The 23,814-nt window shown below is 42.9% G+C and overlaps 1 protein-coding gene across 2 annotated transcripts in view; it reads left to right on the forward strand.

The window, feature by feature from the left end:
- Positions 1–5,766: 5,766 nt before the first annotated feature.
- The window catches only part of LOC110537826 (sarcoplasmic/endoplasmic reticulum calcium ATPase 1), a 76,495-nt gene continuing 58,447 nt past the window's right edge, over positions 5,767–23,814 (forward strand). Inside the window, exons 1-3 of one of the 2 annotated variants that reach the window (XM_036937854.1) lie at positions 5,767–6,204; positions 19,773–19,790; positions 20,169–20,251. In XM_036937854.1, coding sequence (XP_036793749.1) covers positions 6,087–6,204; positions 19,773–19,790; positions 20,169–20,251 — 219 coding nt within the window. In that variant the 5' untranslated portion in view covers positions 5,767–6,086. The remainder of the gene's footprint in view (positions 6,205–19,772; positions 19,791–20,168; positions 20,252–23,814) is intronic. The other variant, XM_036937855.1, reaches the window with a different exon arrangement.

The following is a 23,814-nucleotide window of genomic DNA, read 5'->3' on the forward strand; positions in this document are numbered from 1 at the left end:
CAAGACGAGTCTAGTCAGCAGGGTGACAGCACATGTGGAAGGCAGATTTGTGCCTAATGCTCTGTCACAGACAGCTAGTCTGTCCCTCTGCTCAAGGGTCTGCTGTCTAACGCACCTGCACACACACACACACACAGCTCTGAATCCTTTCCTTTCCTATGACTGTTTTCCTCGCTCTGTGTGTGTTGATGTTTATGTGTGTGTGTGTGTGTGTGTGTGTTGTTGATGCCAACCAGCGTCTTCAGTGGATAATTAGCACAAAGCCTCCTGGGAAATGAGACTCAACATTTGATCATCTTTAATGGCTCTGTCGTTCACCTCCTCTGTTTGTTTGTGTGTGTGTCTGTATTGTGTGTTATGTGTGTGTGTGTCTATCCCCTCCTCAGTGTGTGTATGTGTGTGCATGCATGTGTATGTGACTCCTCAGGCTTGGAACATGAGTGGATTAGTTATGAGGGTCCACTGCTAAGCTCCTACAGCCTTACAGGATCAACTCCTTATTTGTTTTAATATGACAGGAAATTACTACTTTGTTCCATGCAATCATCTGTACGTTTCCCTTACCCATCCACAGCCGAAATGGTGGATTACCTTACATTGAAAAACATTGACTTCCATCTGAATTAAGCTCATATATGCATACGAGAAATCTTTAGGCCTATTAGAATACAAATTAAATAACGTTTTTTTTTTCTCTGGAAAAGGCTATTGATATTCTGATATTCTATTGATATTCTGACTGATATGTCTTTAAAAACTATCTTCCACAGAAACACAGAATGTTGAATACTTGAATCTGCAAACCAACCCAGCAGTCATCAAGTTATGTGTTATGTTATATCCCAGAAAAGACCCCTCTATTTTGGCAGGGGGTAGGTACTGCAGCAGTGCAAGCCAAGTAAATGCTGTGAGAAGGCAGCAGTGTCGATCTGTCAATTCTGGGGTCTGGGCTGCCCGTCATGTTGGCAGCTTGTCATGCTCACAATAATTGGTCTGGAAGAGAAGACCTGCAGCCTGCCATGCTCTAGGACTATGCCACTGGGTAAAGGAGAGGTGATGGGCGAGAGGACCAGAGGTTCACAGGAACCTGTGTCTCAGGATTCTCTTCATCAATCATAATTTAGTTTTGAACCAAGTTTGTAATGAAAGCTATGTCTTGATTTGTTTGTACGATTGGGCCGATCTGCATTCTCGTAGAAATCTCTGGTAAAAGAAGAGGAACATCAAAAAGCAGTCTGTGAAGAAGGATTGAGGGCAGTGTTGGAAGTGAAGCCTTAGACAAACACACATGGGCTCAGTAATAACCCAGTCTGGTATTATCCTCCTCAGAGAGGGCTGTGCTGTGAATAAAAACCACAGTGATGCTGCCTGAGCCTGCTGACTGTCTATTGTAAATCAAGAATGGATGTTTCTGTGAATCAATCTTTACTCCAGCCCTGTTTTATCACAGCACCCAGGTGTCAGTCACTTAAAGTCTCTCTCTCTCTTTATCTCTCTCTCTCTCTTTCTAGTCCTCTCTGTTTTCATCCGTCTTCTTTAGTCCTCCTCTGTCCTCCTCTGTCCCTCTCTGTTCTAGCTGTATGCTTTTCTTTCTCGATTAGCTCTCTGTGGAGCATACACACATTGTAAAAGAACTAGCTGACAAAAAAAGAGAAACTTCATGCTGATCTGACCAATGGGCAGGTCGAGCAGCACAGATCCTGCATTTGAAAATCATTGATCTCAGTTAGAAAATAAGCGCTTTCCTTCATCATGGTCTTGGTCCTTGACATTGAAAGTGTGTGTGGTTCTGGCTCCTTGTGTGTGTGTGCATGTGTGTGTGTTATTTATATGTGACCTCTATTGAATAGGGAACATGAGTGTATGTGAGGTGCATTAGAATGGTGCAGGATGCCGTGTAGGAGCCCACTGATTTGCCTGTGGGGAGATAATAGTACAGAGTTCTCATCAGACACTGAGGGACACAGGGGTTTGGTGCAGTTTGTGTTTGTGTGCAATGATAGGGTTTCTGTCCACCTTGATTAATGTGTGTGGTGGCAACTTCTTAATAGGGGCAATAAACAATGAACTTTACTTTATAACGTCTCAAACTTTGACAAGAAAAGTTATCGTTGAAATATATTCAGAACTATAAACAGATGCAGATGGCAACAGTAGGCACATAATGGAGGAGCGGGATTCCTCACCGGATTTTTTCCAAGATTGCTTGCAAAAGAGATGACAACATGACATACCTTTTGGAAGAAAAAGAAAGATTAAAGACAATGTGATCTAGAGATGTGGGGACATTTATTAAATAATAGCCTGTGTGAATGATGAGTGATGTGAGCCTGGCTGTTCATCCCATGGAGATAAAACTGTCTATCTCTATGGTTCATCATCCAGAGATGATTCAGCTAGTTTTTCTCCATCTGTCTTCTGTATTTACAAGGTCCTCCTATCAATTTGTCTGGGACATCAAGTCACACAGCCCTCACACACACACACACACACACACACACACACACACACACACACACACACACACACACACACACACACACACACACACACACACACACACACACACACACAGTGCCATTTAACAGACATCATCTGGATGGTGTAATTGCCTCCTTTACAATGTTTGATTCCATTAATGACTGAGTGACAGTTTGAGATTGGCCAGGCGTCGCAGTGATGACTCATCCTCACCAAAAAATGATTAGGTGACAAATAGAGTCGTGCTTGGACTGGGCAGACAGGAGGACGGTGTGTGTGTGTGCTGGGTCAGTTTTGATTTGAAGTGTTGACGTAGAGGGAACTGAAAGTGAAATTGAGTATAGGAAGGCAGTGCAGAAAAACTGCCCGGTCAAAAGGCCCAATATTTGATCCCATCACACAGAGATACAGAGTATATCACGATAAATCAAAACCAATGGAGTAGAGAAAATGAAAGTTTTTGTGCAATCGGTTATTCCCCCAGCTAGATTTATAGCTCATCTCTCTCCCTCCCTCTTTTCTCTCTCCATCTTTACATCTCTCTGTGTTCCCCTCAGTTTTCTTATCTTTGTTTATGAATAAAAATGATGTCATATTTGCCCAATCGGAGCACACACTCCTATCAATGAGATGCTATTGGACCAAACCATTATTGGCTGGTTGAAGGGGGGATACGGGGTTTAGTTGTAAATGATACATAACCTGGTATTAAGATGCAGTAGAAATGAGCCCCCCTGCTTCTAGATTAAACATTCCTATTCATAGGGCTGTGAGGCAGAGTGGAATTCCTCTGTGGTACCCTGTGAATTGAAGACTGCGTCACAAACAGTCCCTGAGAGCTCCGTGCAGGAAGGGGGGGAGGGGGAGCTTTGAGAGAGGAGGGGGAGACCTATTAAGGGGAGGGAGGCGGGTGGGGACGGGGGTGCTAACTTGCTGCTCAGTGTGCTTGTCAGGTGCAGCTGCTGCAGAGTGCAGACTGTGGTTGAGTCTCACTTCAAGTCTCCTTGATTGAAAGTCAATGGCAGCAGCAGCCGTCAGTCCTTACACAGAGCACTGTGGATCTGTCAGGGAACACACTGTCAGGATTAAAACAACTGAGGGACTGAGGTTCTAAGAAACTGTAAGGGACATCTACTGTATTTGACGTTACCATGACGTGACTATTCAAGCACACAAACATCTATTCCAAATTCACATGCACCAGAGACGAAACTGAACTGTGGATATAAAAACGGAAGGCATCCAAATAAGTTGTAAGAAGAGATGCCCATATAAGTACAAAGACAGCCTGCACTAGACCTTTTACAGACATCCATTCCAGAGAGACTCACTCTGAACAAGGTAGTTGTGTGGCATACCACACAGGGATGCAAGAGGGAGGTAAATATCTCTTCACGCATGGATGGCCACTGCTTATTTCCATAATGCAAATGCAGGCTGTGACTAAAAAAGAAGGCAAATGCTGCTGGAGGGCTTACAGACGGACAGAGCTGTATGGAAAATGTTGTGTGACTGGAGTGGTGGCTAGGATAGGCAGCCATTGTGTGGAGAGAGAGAGAGAGAGAGAGAGAGAGAGAGAGAGAGAGAGAGAGAGAGAGAGAGAGAGAGAGAGAGAGAGAGAGAGAGAGAGAGAGAGAGAGAGAGAGAGAGAGAGAGAGAGAGAGAGAGAGAGAGAGAGAGAGAGAGAGAGAGAGAGAGAGAGAGAGAGAGAGAGAGAGAGAGAGAGAGAGAGAGAGAGAGAGAGAGAGAGAGAGAGAGAGAGAGAGAGAGAGAGAGAGAGAGAGAGAGAGAGAGAGAGAGAGAGAGAGAGAGAGAGAGAGAGGACGGAGAAGGGGAGGATTTCCCTTGCGTAAGAACCTTGGAATCCAAGGGGTTCCTTAGAAATGTGTGGAGCCAGAAGTGCTCTCTTTTGTTTCACACATGGCTTTCATATTGCACATTATGACAACCACAGACACAATCACAAATACAATTCAAACAATGTTGGTTGTTTATGTGCTGGTATGTCAAGAGCATGTGCATCTATTACTGACTTCAGAATCAGATGAAAACTTTTGCAGGAGAGTTTGAGTCTGTCTGTGAGTGAGAGGTGCCTTGAACTGTGGTCACTGTATCTATCAGTCGCATCCACTGCATGGTGTCTGACTATGGGTAGGACAAGGCATGGCTGCAGTGAGGTGAAGTCTAATTGGCACATCATCACCCAGAGAGGGAGTCAGACCTGGGGCCCAATCCTGGCTTTGACCTGATTCAGTGTGAGGGATGTATGACTTGCTTTTCATTTAGTCATCTTGGCCCCATTGGAAGTATAGGCTGTCCACCATAGCTCCGCACCTCTAGTGGGAGGCCTGTTTCTCAGAGTTGATCTATACCGTATAGTTCGGAAAGTTATGTAAGCGCTTTAAGTTATAAATAAGTTGAGAGCTGTGAGAGATAGAGGAGCCCAGCTGTGAGACAGGACATAACTAGAGCACCTTGTTCCCTTTATACCTCTCACTCCAAAAGTAGTCCTCCCAGCCCACTACCTACTGCTTGAAACCTATACTACAGTACAGTACGGGGCCTTCTCATCTTCTGCATAGCCAGGGATAAGGAGATTGAACTGCAGTAACGTCACATTGATGAGTCTTACATAAGTGGATACAACTTGGACCTACACCTTCCCCTTCCTTGTATAGGTTACTCCTACCGCAACGTCTGAAATGAACAGTTTCACTACATCAGTAAGTGGTGAGGTCAGAACTGAGAAAAAGGGTCAGAATGATTGAAGGATGACTCAGGTGCAAGGCCTTTCAAGAACACTAAACTCACCTACTTCTACCTCATAGTGTGACGTTAAGTGCTGTGTAGGAGTTGCGTGGTACTGGTAGTATTAGATCAGGCAACATTTGATTACACTCAATTGGCAAACTATTTAGAGAGATGTAGGCCACCACTATTCCGAGATGTACAAGAAAAGTAAAGATTAATTTAATGTTAGTGTGTTTGCGATTATTTAAGTACCAGCATGAAGATGATGCACGTAGGCCTACTCTTGTGCCAAAGGGGAAGAGATCCATAACCTTGGTTTAAAGCATTAACTAATGACATGTATGAAACATATGTAACTTGAGAATGATATAGTATTACCTCCTGTGACTTTTCATATGCAGTGCATAAGATCTATAAACCAAGAAGACAAGGGCTTCCTTATTTGGCTTACCAAAAGGATGTATTGTCGAGGATGTGGGAGTTGAGCAACGCTCTCCACTCAGGTAATGACAACCAATAGGAACGCAAGGGAGTGCTCAAACACGCTCACTTGTGGAAGAGGCAGTACCAACACAGCACACCTTCTGATTTTGATGAAGCGCGGACTGCAATTGTATTTATTGGGAAATAGCAGCGTCGCGAACAGGAATCCGGAATCAAATCGTCGGCTCGCAGAAGAGGAGGCAGGTGACCGTCTACGCAGGCAGATCCACCTCCGCTTGGCAGTCTGAACGCAAGGCACATCGTTAGAAAACGACTGTTGTTTATTAGTCCTTTATTGTCGTAATATATGTTATATATTTAACTACATGACTTTTTATTTCATTGTTTAGCTAGTCAGTTCTCCCTCCGAGATGGATAACGCGCACACTAAATCCTCATCTGAAGTTTTTGAAAACTTTAGTGTGAATGAAAACACTGGACTCACCCTTGAACAAGTGAAATCCAATTTAGAAAAATATGGACCTAACGGTGAGTAACAAACATTGTTTATGATGTTGTATTTTCACTGTCATTCAGTTTACCTGCGTGAGTGTTGGATGCAATTCGATCACGGGCATGGATATCATTGCCCAGTTTAGGGAAATTGGTGAAACTATTTCCCCGCGCCTTATTGTAAAACAAACAGGTTGAAAACACGAATATCAGTCTTTTACAGCCTGCAATTGTTCCTTCCAGCCTACATATCTAGACAGATCTTATGCGTGAGGCTACTCAACGCTGTTTTGAAGTCCTTTGTCGTACTTTACCGAGCTACATTGCGTTTCTCGCTCTGCACAAAGTTGTGTGTGTGTGTGTGTGTGTGTGTGTGTGAAGGACGCACGATCGAGTCACTGAACCCGAACGTTTTTCATCACGGTTACGGACTATGTGTAAAAACGAGACCCAGATTATCAATAGGATATGCTATTAATCTAACGCCTGTATTGAGGCAGGAAGTATATCACATCTGTTTTGCAGTGCATTTATGGGGAGGCTTTGGGGTATAATAATTGTCACGTTCATTAACGTCAACACATTAAGAGTAGTATTGTATTGTGTAATACTGTAACAGTTTCAATTTCGGGTTTATGCTATGTTAGGCTACTGTATCAAGGGGAAGAGCGTGGCATTAAGTGATATTTCAGGTGATAATTCTGTATTCCACTATGACACCCCCATTGGAGGGCCAGGGGAGGCCAAAACGACATGCTTAACACAGCACACCCACATAGTTAGTGCCATAATGACAATGAGAACATTTGATAAAATTAGGAAACTCTCTTACTCTACTTCTGAGAGAAAGCAATACCTGTGTGTGAGATCTGCATACACAATTCCAGGGCCCATCGCTCAATGTGCACAAGGGTTTTTTTGTAGGCTACAAGGTGTTGATGCTGCAGCAGCCAAATGCTTAACTTATTTTGTTCCATGAGTTTATTGGATTTAATCCCCCAGTTAAAGCCCTAATCTAGAATGTAGACCTGGTGCTCTTTAATTTGTGTTGTATTGAACTTGGCACCTGTCAACACCGTTACTACTTTCCTTCTGAGTCTATGGCCCTGCCATTCATTTGCATGGTGGCTTGTGTCGTTAAGCCATAGAGGAGAGCCACTGTGTTGTAGGAGTGAAACAGCAGTCCTTTGTTGCACAGACCTACCCTGTGGCTTTGATGACTTCATGGAAAAATGTCTTGTTGCAGATAGCATCTTAAACTTTTAGCTGTGTGAACTGACTTCCTCTCTCTCTGTGTGTGTGTGTGTGTGTGTGTGTGTGTGTGTGGGTTCTTGCTTGTGCAGAGAAAGGCTTAAGGGAATACCCTTTCCTTTCTTGGCTGTAAAGCAGGGTCACGTTCACCAAGGCACAACATTGTGGAACATTCAGATATAAATATATTGAGTAGAACAAACATGCCTATCTGACATGTAGAACAAACAATCTTGTCAGTTCTATTCATGACATTTCTATCTGCAACATTCCACACTGTTTGCCTACTGAACGTGGCCTATGTCTTTCTCAACACAGTCAACAACACATTAAACAGCTGTGTTGTTGTTATTAGCTGTTTTAGTAGCTACATGTCTCAGCTGAGTATGTGTGTAGAATACTGAATGGCTCATTCCCTCTACTGACAAACCGACCACAATCTACCATTTGTTGTTGACTGCAATGACTTGATGTGAGTTTGGTTTTTGTTGCAGGGAGGGAGCCACTGTTCTGTGTGGGCGGCATGCATTTCTGTTACAAATCCTCCATGATTACTTCTCTCTCTCTCTGACATGAGGACAGGTTGTTTCCATACAGGAGCTGTGCAGTAGACTTATTATATAGCCATAATCATTACACAAAGACATGGCCACAAACAAGTCCTGTAATCTAACCTCTGGGGGTACCTGGACAGATTGGCCTGTCCTTAGGGGAAGGCTGATAAGGGCATATTTATGGCAGAGAAACATCTATTGAATAATAGATTGGGGGGTACAGTAACCAAAAAGGGTTATGAACTAGGGAAACCCCCTCTGATCACTTTGTTTCCTGCTCCACTGTAGTAGGTACTAGCAGCTTTCCAGTGGGAGATATATGGCGTGCCAGTTTTGTAGACACAGGCATAACATTCCTACGGGAGGCCTATTTCACGCTATGTCTGGCCCTGGAACTCCCCTGGATGGAGTGTCTTACCACCGGGGTCGTGTTCATTAGGCACTTAATGGAAACTAAAAAGGACTGGTCTATCTGGTCTTGCTCTTGTGTTGTAAAATGTTTTGCCACGTGTATTCCCTAATTATCACGACCATGGGCAATGGAGGGGAGACCCCATTTTAATCCAGATCGTCACGGTTGGTATTACTGTCCGAGGTTAAAGATGTAACCAGTGGTGGTTGGTGGCTTTTGTTATCGGAGCTTAGCACACAGACTTGTATTTTAGGCCTGGTTTTTTTTAGGCCCTCATCCCTAGTCAAACCTGTGCTATCATTGTGGAGGCCATATCCTCTTTTATTTTGAAACTGTTAGGGGTGGAAAAGCCTTTTTGTTATGGCTTTCTGGTCTGAGGTCAGACTAGACCAAAAGTTTCAACAATGTGTTTTATCTCATACTCAGAACTGGGACGTTTTGGTAGGTTGATGACTTGAATATGGTCAAAACTTGGTTGTCAGTTAATGAGTTGGATTTCATTATTTGTTATATACACACAGTGACAAACACTAACATGCAGAGTATTTGTCTTCTTTCCTTCCTGTTAAGAGGAACAGCCAAACTAGTGAAATGAATTTGCACTAACAACTGTTTACTGTGAAACAGGATGTTCTACACTAGCTGATGTGGTCTCTTCACTTCTATCTTGAAAAGGGCATTTCAAGCAACCTTGATCTCGATCTCCCAAATGTCATCCTCATGTGATTTCTCAAAAAAAAATTCACAGCAATTAATTTTCTGAAAATAAAGTGATTTAATTGATCAAACTGTACTTGTTTTTGTGTGTTGACTTGGTACATTGACAGCAGCTGTACTGTACTTGTTGTTTTTGTGTACTACTGGTGCACTGAGATCAACTCCTAGCTCCAGATGCATCATGTTTTAGGTGCAGTACTGTAGTTAGCTCTAGCTGTGTTGGTCCCACTCCCAGATGTTGGAAAGTTGGCCGGGTCTCAGCGCCTCCGTGACCTTCTCTACAAAGCCATGGGGGGGAGGAGGTGGTGGGAGGTTGCAACACATCTAGCCGTACACACTTGCGCGCACAGCCGCTCTCATAAGCATTCATGTGCACAGCCAGACACTCACTTTTTGTCTGCTGGTGTGACTTGTGGAGACTGCAACTCGGTGTGTGCATAGTAAAAGAAGCCACTCAATGTGCAGTGGTGGACTTAGCATTGTCTCCGGCCTCACATCAAGGGGCCATGTGAGCTGGGCATAATTTTTAAAATGTTAACACTAGTAATCATTTTTACAAAATATTTTCTCTGCTTGAGGGCCCCCATTTCCCCCCCCCCAATGCTCCACTCGCGTCCCCGTACATTGTTTCACACGATATGATTGCGAACGTGACTTTCATTGAAATTAATCTGTTTTCAGGATGGGGCAGGAAAAATAAAGATTTAATTTTAACCCCAAAAATTGTTAACACATTTCTTAAGTAAAAAGACAGGAGATGCTGATAATACTGCAATCTTGTCGAGGCAGAGAACATGTATGGTGTAGCCCATGTATTGGATTCTGTCTGACCAAAAAGAGTATGGCATGTCATATTCTTTTTGGCCAGACAACATCAGATACACAGGCTACATATTGTAAGATGGAGGCGCTGTTTTGCTCGCTCTCACACTTTCTCCAGTGAGAGTTTCAGCCAAGTGCGAATTGAAAGAAAGTTGGTGGGTTCACAGTGTACTGTTTGGATGCTGGAATTATTTTGGAAGAACGTGCGAAGGTCCTCTACCTTTTTAAAAGTGATTTGTTTGACAATCAGATGGCAACATGACTGGTTGTGTTCATGGCAGATTAAAAGGTAATATGTATTTACAGTTAAATTACATGTCTTTACTATAAAACCCATATTAATCACTAAGTCCGCCCTTGTGAATGTGCTAGAAAGGATGTTGTTGCTATGAGAACTTGCAGCAGCGTGAGTGGTGACTTGCGTGTGCAGCATGCACGCCCACCCCCATAGAGGGTGGCTAAAAATGATCATTTGTACCCCTGTGTTTGTAAGGGAAATGGGCCAGCAAGCTGATGCTGCTGACTTAATGTTTGTAAAACATAACCCTACCGTGTGTAAAACGGACCCTAACCCTACCGTGTGTAAAACGGACCCTAACCCTACCGTGTGTAAAACGGACCCTAACCCTACCGTGTGTAAAACGGACCCTAACCCTACCGTGTGTAAAACGGACCCTAACCCTACCGTGTGTAAAACATAAACCCTAAACCGCAGGAGTTTGATGGCACCTTTATTGTGACCGACCGGCTTGGCAACAATTGAAATACGTTTACTGACACCGGCCATATTCAACGGGTATTGAGCGTTCGTAAATTCCTCAGTTATTCTGTAAGTGTGACAGAGCGTCACACTTACGAGAATGCTCTGAAATAGCCAGAGGGAATTTACCAGCTACGTCTATCAACAGTTGTCACAGTGACATCATGAACATTTCAATTGAAATGGTTCCTTGCATAGTGGAGTCTTTTGTTTAGACATAGCTAAACAATGAGCCATCATCCAAGTTCATAATGTTATAACCCTGCATGAATCTGCAGATAGCTAGCTAGCTAACATTGAACCTGGTTGGTTAGCTAACATTAGGCTATAACTAGCAATGCAAATGGCTCTGAGATACGTATACTATTACTACACAGATCATACATGTAACATTAACGAGCCAGCTAATATTAGCTAGCTAACAGTACGCTTTAACATGTGATAACTACTTTGACTAAATTAGAAATGTGTAATCTGAAAATGTAGCTAGCTAAACTATTTTACCTTTATACATGGATGGACATTTCTCCATCTCCGTCACAGATTCCATGGTTGCCCTTAGTTTGAATATGTAATCCGGAGACAGGTGTTTTATACAACAGCCTTCTGGGAGTTCTCTTTTTGACTCCCTCTGCATATTTGCAATCAAACACCAGAATTTTCTCAGCTTTCCTTAGCTCAAAACTCAGTCCTCCAGAAAGTGGAGAGCAACACTTTTGCAGTTCTACTATATATCTTTAAAAAAAAGCTGTGTTAGAAAGGATTACCTACACATACTGACCAGCTCATGTTATAGACAGAAACGTGCTACATGGCAGACCAATCCAAACTCCTCCATTGGCATGTTCAGCCCACACATTATCTCAGCCAAACATGGCTAGCGGGAAGGTTCCTGGCTTTTTTTGTGGCTAAACCAACTAGGCTCCCGATTTAACAATTGTATTTACAGATGGCATACACGTGCACTTTCCTGTGCCTTAATAATAAACATGTTCCAGAAGGCATTTCTGCCCAAAAACACAAATGCTGTGAAGTAGTGACATAAGCCCTGTTTCCTGAAACGAGTCACAATTGGGGAGGATTGGCTCGTGGTTATGGCTGGAGCGGAATGGTGTCAAATACATCAAACACATGGTTTCCTTGTGTTTGCCATTCCATTCACTCCATTCCAGCCATTATTATGTGCAAAGCTGTCAAGGCAAAATGTGGCTACTTTGAAAAATCTCAAATATATTTAGATTTGTTTAACACCTTTTGGTTACTACATTATTCCATATGTGTTACTTCATAGTTCTGATGTCTTCACTATTATTATACAATATAGAAAATAAAGAAAAACCCTGGAATGAGTAGGTGTTTCCAAACTTTTGACTGGTACGGTAACAAAACTCTTCATGTTTTGATGTTTGTTCCTCAAATGGTGTTAGGGTTTGGCTTCTGTTAAAACATCCTGTTTAATTTTAATTCTGTAGCGATAATATATCATTGGGCAATACATTACTCAATATTACTGTGTAACCACAACTCTTACTCACATTTATTACTATTTCCTTGTTGGAAAAGGAGCATAGTATTGATGCATATCCTGTGACGCAGCTCTTTGGTTTATGTCCAACCCTGACTTCCACTGTAGAATGTATACCGTATGGGAGAGTTCAACCTAGTCTCAGAGCAAAACATATTATATGTTACTGAAATCTGTTCCATACCATTTAGTATGATATTTTTAATTACATTAGCCTACCAATGTAATAGGGGTTGTACAATATAATATGAATTCTAGGATGTAGAGTACAAATTGCAATTCATGCAATATGTTATGAATTTGAAATACCTTTGTTAGAATTCCAATTTGTTGTGGTTAACGTTAGCTAGGTGGATAGGTCGCCAACTTTAGCTAGGCTAGGTATTAGTGGAAGGGTTAGCTAACATGCTACGTAAGTAGTTGGCTAAAGTTTCCCGTGATGAGATTAGAACATGCAACCTTTGGGTTGCTAGACATTTGCATTTTATGCCCAACCGACCACCCTACTTTCGTTTTCGCCTTAAATAACCTACTGTCTTATCCAACATAATGTCATACTAAATGGATCAAATAATGTAACATATCATACTAAACAGAGTTACAGGGATTCTAGTAACATAATACGCTTTGCTCTGAGACCAGGCCGGAGAGTTGCCAGTTATCTACCATTTCTTGCCATACTACTTCCTGTCAAACTAACCCTGCCCCTTACACACTTGCACTCTTCTTATCACTGTTTATTATTTTAATTATATTGCAATGCAACTGCAAATAATGATATTATTCCTTCCTCTTTAAATAGACCAGATTTATATAACATTTTGGACTTGTCTATCGGAGATCCGAACAGAGAGGCGAGTTTAACAGAATGTCTTTAGTCCTTGAGGTGTTGTCTGGCTCTGTTCTGTTATGCATTACTCTGTAGAGTATCAGGGATCCTGTGCTAACTTGTCCCTCTTTTTTGATTCTCTCCTCCCACCTCTGCAGTCAGTCAGACTCCCTGCAACCTTCTTGAGATATATGTTGAGTCACTGAGCTAAGCAGAAGCAGCTCAGAGCTGAGCTGCACACGCACCCACATGTGTTTGATCAGCCATTCAGTCAAACTGATTAACCCTCATACTACCAACATATTTTACAGACATGGATTTCCATGGAACTATTGGGGGGAAAAAACAACAATCATACCAAATTATCAACTTAATTATCATGAAAACATCATTAGACATGTAAATAATGTTATCTGTAAAAATATATAACCTAAACAGCATAATTACAGAACATTTGCATATTCTGTAAAACAAGAATATAAATGGTCCCTTAAATAATGTGCAGCTTTTTTCCAAAGTACACAATACACATTAGTACTAAAAAGCTGATGTACAATTTTGATCATTTTGTTTTTTAACATTTAAAGTAAACATAAACGTTTGTCATTTATGTGGTAAATAAGAGCTGGATAGAGGACCCAACCTCAATGTAAGCCATTTTAGCATGCCCATTGCCATTGAGGGCTTCCACCATTTTAAAGGGTGGGGATTCCTATGAGTTGGGAACAATCAGTGAATGATCACAGCATTGTCTTCATCTTCAAATTGGGTGCTATGGTTTCTAAATGGTTTTAACAGTGCCATCTAGTGGCCACAATAAATGAATGGTTCAGGACTCCAACACTGCAGGTGGCGGTAAATCACCAAAATAAGATGTATGCATTTATCAAACACAAAATAAGAAAATTGACTACTTCAAAATGGAGATTGCCTCAATGGCGCTACCTGTGTGTTCACAGCTGTATAATGGGACCGATTTTTATAATGATAATACTGTATCTCTATCCATCTCTGTGGGTAAAAACTACTGCCATTTAAAGGGCCAGTACATCAACATTTTTAAATGTACTTAATTTTATTGACAAAGTGATCCATCCATTGCTCCTGAGAGACAATCACCAAAAATACGGCTTTGTTTTATTTATTTACTTAAAGGGATGCTTCAGGATTTTGGCAATGAAGCCCTTTATCTACTTCAGTCTGATGAACTCATGGATTCCCTTTTTTACGTCTCTGCCTCTAGTATGAAGGAAGGTAGAGGTAGTTTCGCGAGCCAATGGTAACTAGCATTAGCGTCATGACTGGAAGTCTATGGTTTCTACTAGTATGTTAGCAGTTACATGGACTTCTAGTCATTGTGCTAACGCTATTAATCAATTGCTCGAAATGCTAGTTAGCAACGTCCTTCAGATTGTACGCAGAGACATGAAAAGGGTATCCATGAGTTCATCTGGGAGGTGCGTGTCGATTGGGTAGATAAGCCTGGTGTGAAACCGGTTCTGGGCTTTTGATTAAGTAAGAGATAAACATCTGGCCTGTCACAGCGGTGGCCCTGATTCATCTTTCTCAGCAACCCCACCCTTAGCGGTGTTTACAAAGTGTTTTGTTTCTGGTTTTCAGGGAAACAGTATTTTCAACCTAACTTCCGTTTCTCCTGAAAAACGGAAGTGGGTCCTCCGCGCAGGTGTCTTTCTACGCCTGCTACATTAGTTTAGTCACCCTGATTATGATTCTCCCATACAGATACTGTGAGTACTCCCCATCTGTACCTCCCATCTGTACCTCCATATTGTAGCGTAGTAATGACTGACCTACTGACTGAACTTCATCCCCTGCCCTCACACTAACCTGATAGGGGCTATCCCATCATGCAGTCACACAGACACACTCGTGCTTACATACCCCTGCCTCTCCTGGGAATGAAGGTGCACCCTCCTCCAACCTCCATTTCTATTAATATGAATGAGTGACATCCATGGCGTAGTCACACTATCATAGTGTGTTAAAGTCTATGGCCCTTATCATTCACATCTAATACATGATATGGTTAATGCATGCAGACCTTTGAGACAGACACAGGAAGGTGCAAGAGTTCACCATTCTACCATTTCTAGACCTGATTTTGTATTCCCACAGCATAGACACTGTGTCAGACTGGCTGGGTCTCTCTCAGACAGAGTGCTATAACTGACTGCTCTGCTCTCTATGACCTTCTGCTATTTATTTGAATAACACAGGCTATTTTTCTGAGTGCAGCACTAGACCAACTCTACGGGCTGACCGAGGGCATCTCCTGGCCACCCGTTTTATTATCCCACCGTAAATGTATTTTATTTAACCTTTTTTTGTGTAACTAGGCAAGTCAGTTAAGAACAAATTATTATTTACAATGACGGCCTAGGAACAGTCGAATAACTGCCTTGATCAGGGGCAGAACGACAGATTTTTACCTTGTCAGCTCGGGGATTCGATCCACCAACCTTTCGGTTACTGGCCCAACGCTCTAACCGCTAGGCTACCTGCCGCCCCGTATTTAGCTAGGCAAGTCAGTTTAAGAACATTCTTAAACTACTGCCCGGGTGGCGCAGTGGTTAAGGGCGCTGTACTGCAGCGCCAGCTGTGCCACCAGAGACTCTGGGTTCGCACCCAGGCTCTGTCGTAACCGGCCGCGACCGGGAGGTCCGTGGGGCGACGCACAATTGGCCTAGCGTCGTCCGGGTTAGCGGGGGCTTGGCCGGTAGGGATATCCTTGTCTCATCGCGCACCAGCGGCTCCTGTGGCGGACCGGGCGCAGTGCGCGCTACCCAAGGTTGCCAGGTGCACAGTGTTTCCTCCGAGACATTGGTGCGGCTGGCTTCCGGGTTGGATCCGCGCTGTGTTAAGAAGCAGTGCGGCTTGGTTGTGTATCGGAGGACAAATTACTTTCAACCTTCGTCTCTCCCGAGCCTGTACGGGAGTTGTAGCGATGAGACAAGATAGTAGCTACTAGCTAAATACGAAATTGGGGAGAAAAAGGGGTAAAAAATATATATATATATATAGCGTTCCAGTCGCTAGCTACCGTGTACTGAAAAGAGGAGCGATCCAGGGATGTGTGCTTTGGGGAACATTAACAGAATGTGACTGACAACGGGTGGAGGATTGCAGTAGTTCTCAGATACGGTTGAGTGAGGCCTAAGAGGGTTTTATAAAGGCCAGCATCAGCAGTAAAGTTCACTCTGTTTCAAAGATGAGGTGAGCTGTAGCTCTAGTCTACGGGGTTACGATGGTGAGCTCGCTGTTAGATACCCAGAGAGCCACGGTGTGTCCCAAATGACACCCTGTTTCCTATATAGTGCACAACTTTTGTCCTATTCCCTAAATAGTGCTCTGGTCAAAAGCAGTGCATTATATTGAGAATAGGGTGCCATTTGGGGCAGTGTGTAGTGTGGAGATTTATCAAGTTCCTACAGTACGCACTCCATAAGTTATTTTGGGTGTTTTTTTGTTGGTCAGACGTTGGTGACTTATCCAATGAAACACTGTTTTCCAGTAGTGTCCACGAGCAAATTAGCCATGGCAAACTTTCACTTATTTACAGTTGAGGCTGAGGGCCTCTATAATCTAGCCCTGTTGCTGTGCTTTCCATATTATTATGATGTGTAGTTTATTAGTCTGCCTAGTGATTACAGCTATAATGCTTTTTAAGGAGAAATTAAGGAAGTGTAAGTGCGTCTGAGTGTACTAGGAAGCTATAGTGAAAGCTTCTGTATCAGCACATCCCATGTCCTAGTCATGATGGTACATTTCCTGTTGCTTCTCCTGGCTCTCTGTTACTATCTCTGATAATCAGATCTGGGTTCAAAAACTATTTGAAATCTTTTAATTACTTTAAACATTTGCTTTAACCTGTCTGGAGTACCAGGTGGGCAGGGTTTGCACTTTTGCAAAGATTCCATTTGGCCCATTGCAACAGGAAAGCTTGATCAAGCCCCGCTAAAGTATTTTAAATTATTTCAAATACTAGTTGAACCCTGGTCTTGGACATGGATCCCTCTGTTCTGTTGTTGGCTACTGTAACCAGGAAGTGGTTCCCCTCTGGTTGGACTGGTAGTGTCAAAACAGGCTGGCTCTTGTTTTCAGTCTGTCTGCACTCTGCACATGGGGGCGGGGGGGCATGAGAGTTTCTTGGGGGGAGGGGGGGGCAGAAAAGGAGAGCCAGTGAGAGAGAGAAAGGGAGAGCCAGCAAGAGGGACTGAGGGGAAAAAAAGGAGGAGGCGTGGTGAAGTCTGTTGGAATGCGCCTGGGCAGGCTGAGGCTGACACAACCCAGATGACAACAGTAAGGAGGGAATCCTTGGCACAGTTGCGCGCTGGGGAACCCCATTCAACCCCTCCCTCCCTTGCTCCTGGCTAGCAAGCCTCCCTTTGTCTCTTTCCAGGCCAGCAGTTCTAGGAACTGCAGCCAGCCTTAAACAAGTGGGGAGGCACAGTAAGAGGGACATGGGCATATTAAGACTGGCGGTACAAGGAAAACAGCAGGACAGTTTCCTCTAGTTTGCAGGAGCCTCTGGCACTGAGAGGTTCTCCAGCTCAGAGAACTCACCTTGAGAGTCTATATGACGAAATACGTACTCATTTACATTGAGTCATCGTAGCTATACAGATTACTCTGTGAAAATGAGGCAAAAATGATGATGAAAAGAAGATGATGAAATATTTTTGTCAAAAATATTTGACAGATAATTGGTTAGGAACTAAGAAGAAATGCCAAGCTGTAAGGCTATGACTCAAAATTGCGTATTTTTTTTTTGCATTCACTAGTTGATATTTATGGTGCAGTTTTTCAATGGCAGTTTTCTCTCCTCTGCTTCATCTTACCCCTCCACTCTGCCTACTCGGATAACATAATAAGTGGTAACATAGAAAGACAGACTGTTCTTCAAAGCACAATACCCCCCTTTGTATTGCTACAAGCCATTACATTCTCAATGTACTGTACGGACTCAGTCAATACAAAGCAATTTAATTAAAGGGCATTTTAACATTAAATGATTAAAATACTTCTACTTTTTCCTTTCCTTCTGGTCAATCAGAAAGTTGGTAGGAAGAATTTGAAAGATCCTGATTTAACTCTAATTCCAATGGTCCTGAAATTGTATTATTCTTTTTTATTTCCGTGGCATGTGTGTGACGTTTGATCCCCATGTGAAACCTCCGATGCAGTCCTACTGTAGCAGAATCAAAACACTGTTTCAAAACACAGGATTTTCATTGTGCTTTTAAACTGCCAGGATTTCCAGTATTAATTTAGAGTAAGATGTTTAGCACTCAATGTGAGTTAGTGTTGGTGTGCTGACCACAGTATTGATGGATGCTTGGTGCTGTAAAAAGGGGTGGTTGTGGTGGGTGTTGTACCATAGCTATAGTTGTGATCTCCATTCATTGTAGGCCAGCTGCAGTGTGTTCTGCTGCCTGTCTCCCTCCCACACGCTTCCTGCTTTGCGTCCATTGCCACACACACACAACCGCACGCTCAGGCCTGGGAAGTGACTAAACAACAGTAAACACCCACACTCCATGTGTTACACAGCACATATACACACTCCATGTGTTACATGGCACATACTCCTTGTGTTACACAACACACACGCACCCATTTGTTACACATCACTCAAATTGTACAACTACATAAGTACAGTAATTTCAGTATTCAAAATTCTAATCGTCGTCAGTTTGTCTATCAAATTTCACAGTACATGATGCTCAGCCTCATCAATTACAGTACCAGCCTCATCAATTACAGTACCAGTCAAAAGTTTGGACACCACCTCATTCCAGTGTTTTTCTTTATTTTTTACTATTTTCTACATTGTGTGCCAAGCCTTTTTCCCAATGGTGTTTTAGAGGTTGAGTAACTCTGCAAGATCACGGTCGAATCAGGGGCTGAACATGTTTTTAATTCTCATTTTCTTTATTGGGGTGTGTTTGTTAACAATATCACTGAAGATATAAAAAAAGAAGGTCCAAGCTTCTTCGACAGAAGCTGATACAAGCTGATTCTATACTAATTTAGAGACCGGGTCAAGTTTTTTACCGAGCGTCTGACAAATTAGGACAGGATGTTTCACTGAGCAGTCATTACGAACACCGGCTGTAATACAGTGATCACTAAGGTCATTACAAAAAACACCAGACTGATACTTGTCAGGATTATTTGTGAGGATAACATCGAGGAGAGAAGCCTTTTTCTGGTTGTTTGGGGTCATACCTTGTGGAATTTGTAATAATCTGAGAAATATTTAGGGAGTCCTATTGTTTTAAGACTTGGTACCTTGGTCAGGTATGTCCAAGTTTAGGTCACCTAGCAGGACAAATTCAGACTTAGGGCAGGTAGGGTACAGGCTGGTGCTGATGGACGACAATAACACCCAGCAACAGTCAACAAAGAGCTAGTAGAAAGCTTAATGCTTAAAACCAACACATCAAATTGTTTGGGGACAGACTTGGTGGCGACAACTGAGCACTGAAGGTGTTCCTTGGTAAAGATTGCCACTCCACCACCTTTGGAAACCATAATACACATGTCAAACGCATTTCAAAGCCTATTCTAAGTTAATCAAATGGTATTAACTTGTCTTTGTTTGTTCTGTTCCCCCGCCCTCTCTCTGTTTTACTCTTTCCCTATCTCTCATTCCAACTCTCTTTCTCCTCTCTCTCCATTCCTCCATGGATATGGTGATGTGACACTGACAGAGCTCCCGGCTGAAGAAGGTAAATATTGACCTTTTCCAGTGTGATTCTGGAGCCTCCTTCATAAGCTGACAATTAGCCCTATAGCCTAGGGATCGTCTGTTGTACTAGAGCGATACAGTTAGGGAAAACCCTCAGAGTACACACGGACTGTTGTAGCACTACCCATATAAATACATAGACACACTGTCAGTAGAACAGGGCACCATAACTGGAAGAACACAAGTATGCCTATAGAAGTCCCATATCATCAACAGATGGGGAGCTACATTTACTGTAGTTCAGATTATCATATGTACAGAACTTTTAGGCCTTGACTAAGTTGTTAGGCATGTGTGACACGATGATGTATAGCCGGACAGCCATGCGACTGACTCTATCTCTGTGTGTGTATTGCAGGCAAGTCCCTATGGGAGCTGGTGGTGGAGCAGTTTGAGGACCTCCTGGTCAGGATCCTATTGCTAGCTGCCTGCGTCTCCTTTGTAAGTAACCACTGTAGACCAGAATACCCATCAACAGGATGTATCGCTGACTGCTGCTCATCACCGTCTCTCTCTGTTTGCTCCACTCATTCATATTACATCTCATTCATCCACTCATTCATATTACACGCTATCAGAGCAGCTCACAGATCACTGCATCTGTACATAGCTCATCTGTAAATAGCCCATACCTCATCCCCATACTGTATTTATTTATCTTGCTCCTTTGCACCCCAGTATCTCTACTTGCACATCTACCATTCCAGTGTTTAATTGCTATATTGTAATTACTTCGCCACCATGGCCTATTTAAATAAATGTGAAATAAAATAACTAAATACTGCATAATATCACTTTAGTATTTAGAATAATACTAGATAACCTGCACTCTGACACATACAATTCCTTGAAGTGGAAATGACAGCATTTTTATTACTTTGCAGATATGAAACACAGACGATCAAAATATCAAATTCCCAGTTTATGCTACAAAACCAACTTTATAAGAGGTTTTAAAAATTTCCATGATGTACAGTAAGGCATTGTTGGCAAAATAGATTGATGCCGTTCAATGCATGAGTCGTATAATTCACCAATACTTTTCTTGGTTGTCCAAAAAATATTGCTAACAGGTTGTAAATCACAGCTGGTACAGTACATTGTTTGCTGCCTCCGTTTGGGATGCACTGTTTCAGTTTCAATGGCTCAATATTTTGAATAGAAACGGACAAACGTAACTAATACAATGAAACTAGCAAGGGCAATGATCATAACGTGGCTAATAGGCTAGCGTATCTATTTATGTACCAAGCTAAAAACACACAGCCTAATGTTAGCTATATAGCTAGCTAGCTGCTAGGAGAATGTCATTTCATGCCATTGGAAGTGGGTGAGTGACTGACTTTCCCCTCATGTCGTTTTTTGGTGGCTATACACAGCTAGAGATGCAGGTGTTATTTGGTTAGCTAGCAAGAACTTGAACGACTGTTATACAGTTAGCCAGACAATTTGCAAACACGAGATATGCTATCTCCGATTTCAGAGCACTCTTTTCTGAGCTCTGGCACACTCAGACCTGATGAATTTACGAACTCTCAATATGACCGGTGTCAGTAAACGTAGGCAAAAAAAGTAATAACGTAAACAGCCTAGCCAGCTCTGCTACGGCGAGTAAAATGGTCAGAGAGAGGTAGTCCCTCATCTGTGTCTGGAAGTAGCTAGCTAGCCAGTTAGCTTAGGTGCTTGGTTGGGACAAGCATGCATTGGCAGAAGGATGAGGAGGCTACAATTCCCCATCGTTTATGAGTGCAATTTTTACGGTCAACTAGCTGAAAAACTGAGGGTTTAGCTACTGTTCCTTCGTGAGATTTTAGTTCATCTTGCTGTGGCTAGCAGTAGTTGTTGATGTTCATAACTGAGGGAGCGAGCCTACCTTTTTCATGGTTGTTTGATCAATAGGACTGTAAAGTTCCCAAATGTAAGAGGACTCCCGAAGTGTTAACATATTTGTGCAAATCCATTCAGGCGTATTTTGTGGCTTTTGTTGAATGCGTTCTAGCTAATGATGTAAAGTTGTGCTGTTGCAACTGCCTGTAAACACACAGTCCAGTTCAAGGTGAATGATGGCTGGCCAGTGTGGGAAAATTGCTTGTTTGTATAATGCCTGCTGTAGCTCTGATTGGCTACAGCACAACGGTCTGTGTAGACTCTGGTCTTGGACGAGACAGATGTTTTTTTTGTATATTTTATTTGCTGCAGTGTCTATTAATTGTCTAAATGTTAATCCGCTTTCCCACTCTAGATTTTTATAGATTTTTTCCATAAATGCCTTACTATATGTAATTCCCAAACATTCTAGGAATTTATGAAACTGTGAAAATAACCATATCTAAGTGCTTGCTGATCAGAACATGTTTAGGAAAGTGTCATTCTTCCTGGGGGTGTATATGAACAGATTTTAATAAGATTTCATGTTGCTAAAATGCTGTCAGTTCCACTTTTAAATAGTGACCCTGTTTTGGGCCAGATGGTAAGGTAGAGAGGGATGGGGTGAGTGTCACGACCAAGGGAAACCTGCCTGTATAATTATTTTATTTCCATCTATTACTGTTACTGGCCCCAGTGCCACAGGATGGAATTACTGGGCAATTCTGGGAAGTAGGAAAAAATATATGATACAGTATCTGCACTAATTGCCTGTGTGTTGATCCTGATGCCTGGTGTTTTTAAGTGGGAGGCTGTGAGTCCAGACAAGCCTGGGGTGGATTCGGCTGCCTGTGTGTCTGCAGAGTTAGGAAAAACTACTTTTTAAATGTAAATGTGTTGTTTACAGTGGAACAGAGCCCCTGTTCCATTCAACTGATTTACAGCTCCCAAAGCTTTACTAAACTCAGCAAAAAAAGAAACGTCCTCTCACTGTCATCTGCGTTTATTTTCAGCAAACTTAACATGTGTAAATATTTGTAGGAACATAACAAGATTCAACAACGGATACATAAACAGAGCAAGTTCCACAGACGTGACTAACAGAAATGTAATAATGTGTCCCTGAGCAAAGGGGGGGGGGGGGGGGGGGGGGGGGTCAAAAGTAAGTCAGTATCTGGTGTGGCCACCAGCTGCATTAAGTACTGCAGTGCATCTCCTCCTCATGGACTGCACAAGATTTGCCAGTTCTTGCTGTGACATGTTACCCCACTCTTCCACCAAAGCACCTGCAAGTTCACGGACATTTCTGGGGGGAATGGCCCTAGCCCTCACCCTCCAATCCAACAGGTCCCAGACGTGCTCAATAGAATTGAGATCCGGGCTCTTCGCTAACCGTGGCAGAACACTGACATTCTTGTCTTGTAGGAAATCACACACAGAATGAGCAGTATGGCTGGTGGCATTGTCATACTGGAGGGTCATGTCAGGATAAGCCTGCAGGAAGGGTACCACATGAAGGAGGAGGATGTCTTCACTGTAACGCACAGCATTGAGATTGCCTGCAATGACGACAAGCCGCATGACGGACCCTCCACCTCCAAATTGATCCTGCTCCAGAGTACAGGCCTCGTGTAATGCTCATTCCTTCGACTATAAACGTGAATCCAACCATCACCCATGGTGAGACAACCGCGACTCGTCAGTGAAGAGCACTCTTTGCCAGTCCTGTCTGGTCCAGCGACGGTGGGTTTGTGCCCATAGGCAACATTGTTGCCGGTTAGGACCTGCCTAACAACAGACCTACAAGCCCTCACTCCAGCCTCTCTCAGCCTATTTCAGACAGTCTGAGCACTGATGGAGGGATTGTGCGTTCCTGGTGTAACTAGGGCAGTTGTTGTTGCCATCCTGTAACTGTCCTGCAGGTGTGATATTCAGATGTACTGATCCTGTGCAGGTGTTACACATGGTCTGCCACTGCGAGGATGATCAGCTGTCTGCCCTGTCTCCCTGTAGAGCCGTCTTAGGTGTCTCACAGTACAGACATTGCAATTTATTGCCCTGGCCACATCTGCAGTCCTCATGCCTCTTTGCAGCATGCCTAAGGCATGTTCACGCAGGGACCCTGGGCCCTGAGTCAG

The sequence above is a fragment of the Oncorhynchus mykiss genome, chromosome 12, assembly GCF_013265735.2.
Source record: "Oncorhynchus mykiss isolate Arlee chromosome 12, USDA_OmykA_1.1, whole genome shotgun sequence".
Taxonomy (NCBI): Eukaryota; Metazoa; Chordata; class Actinopteri; order Salmoniformes; family Salmonidae; genus Oncorhynchus; species Oncorhynchus mykiss.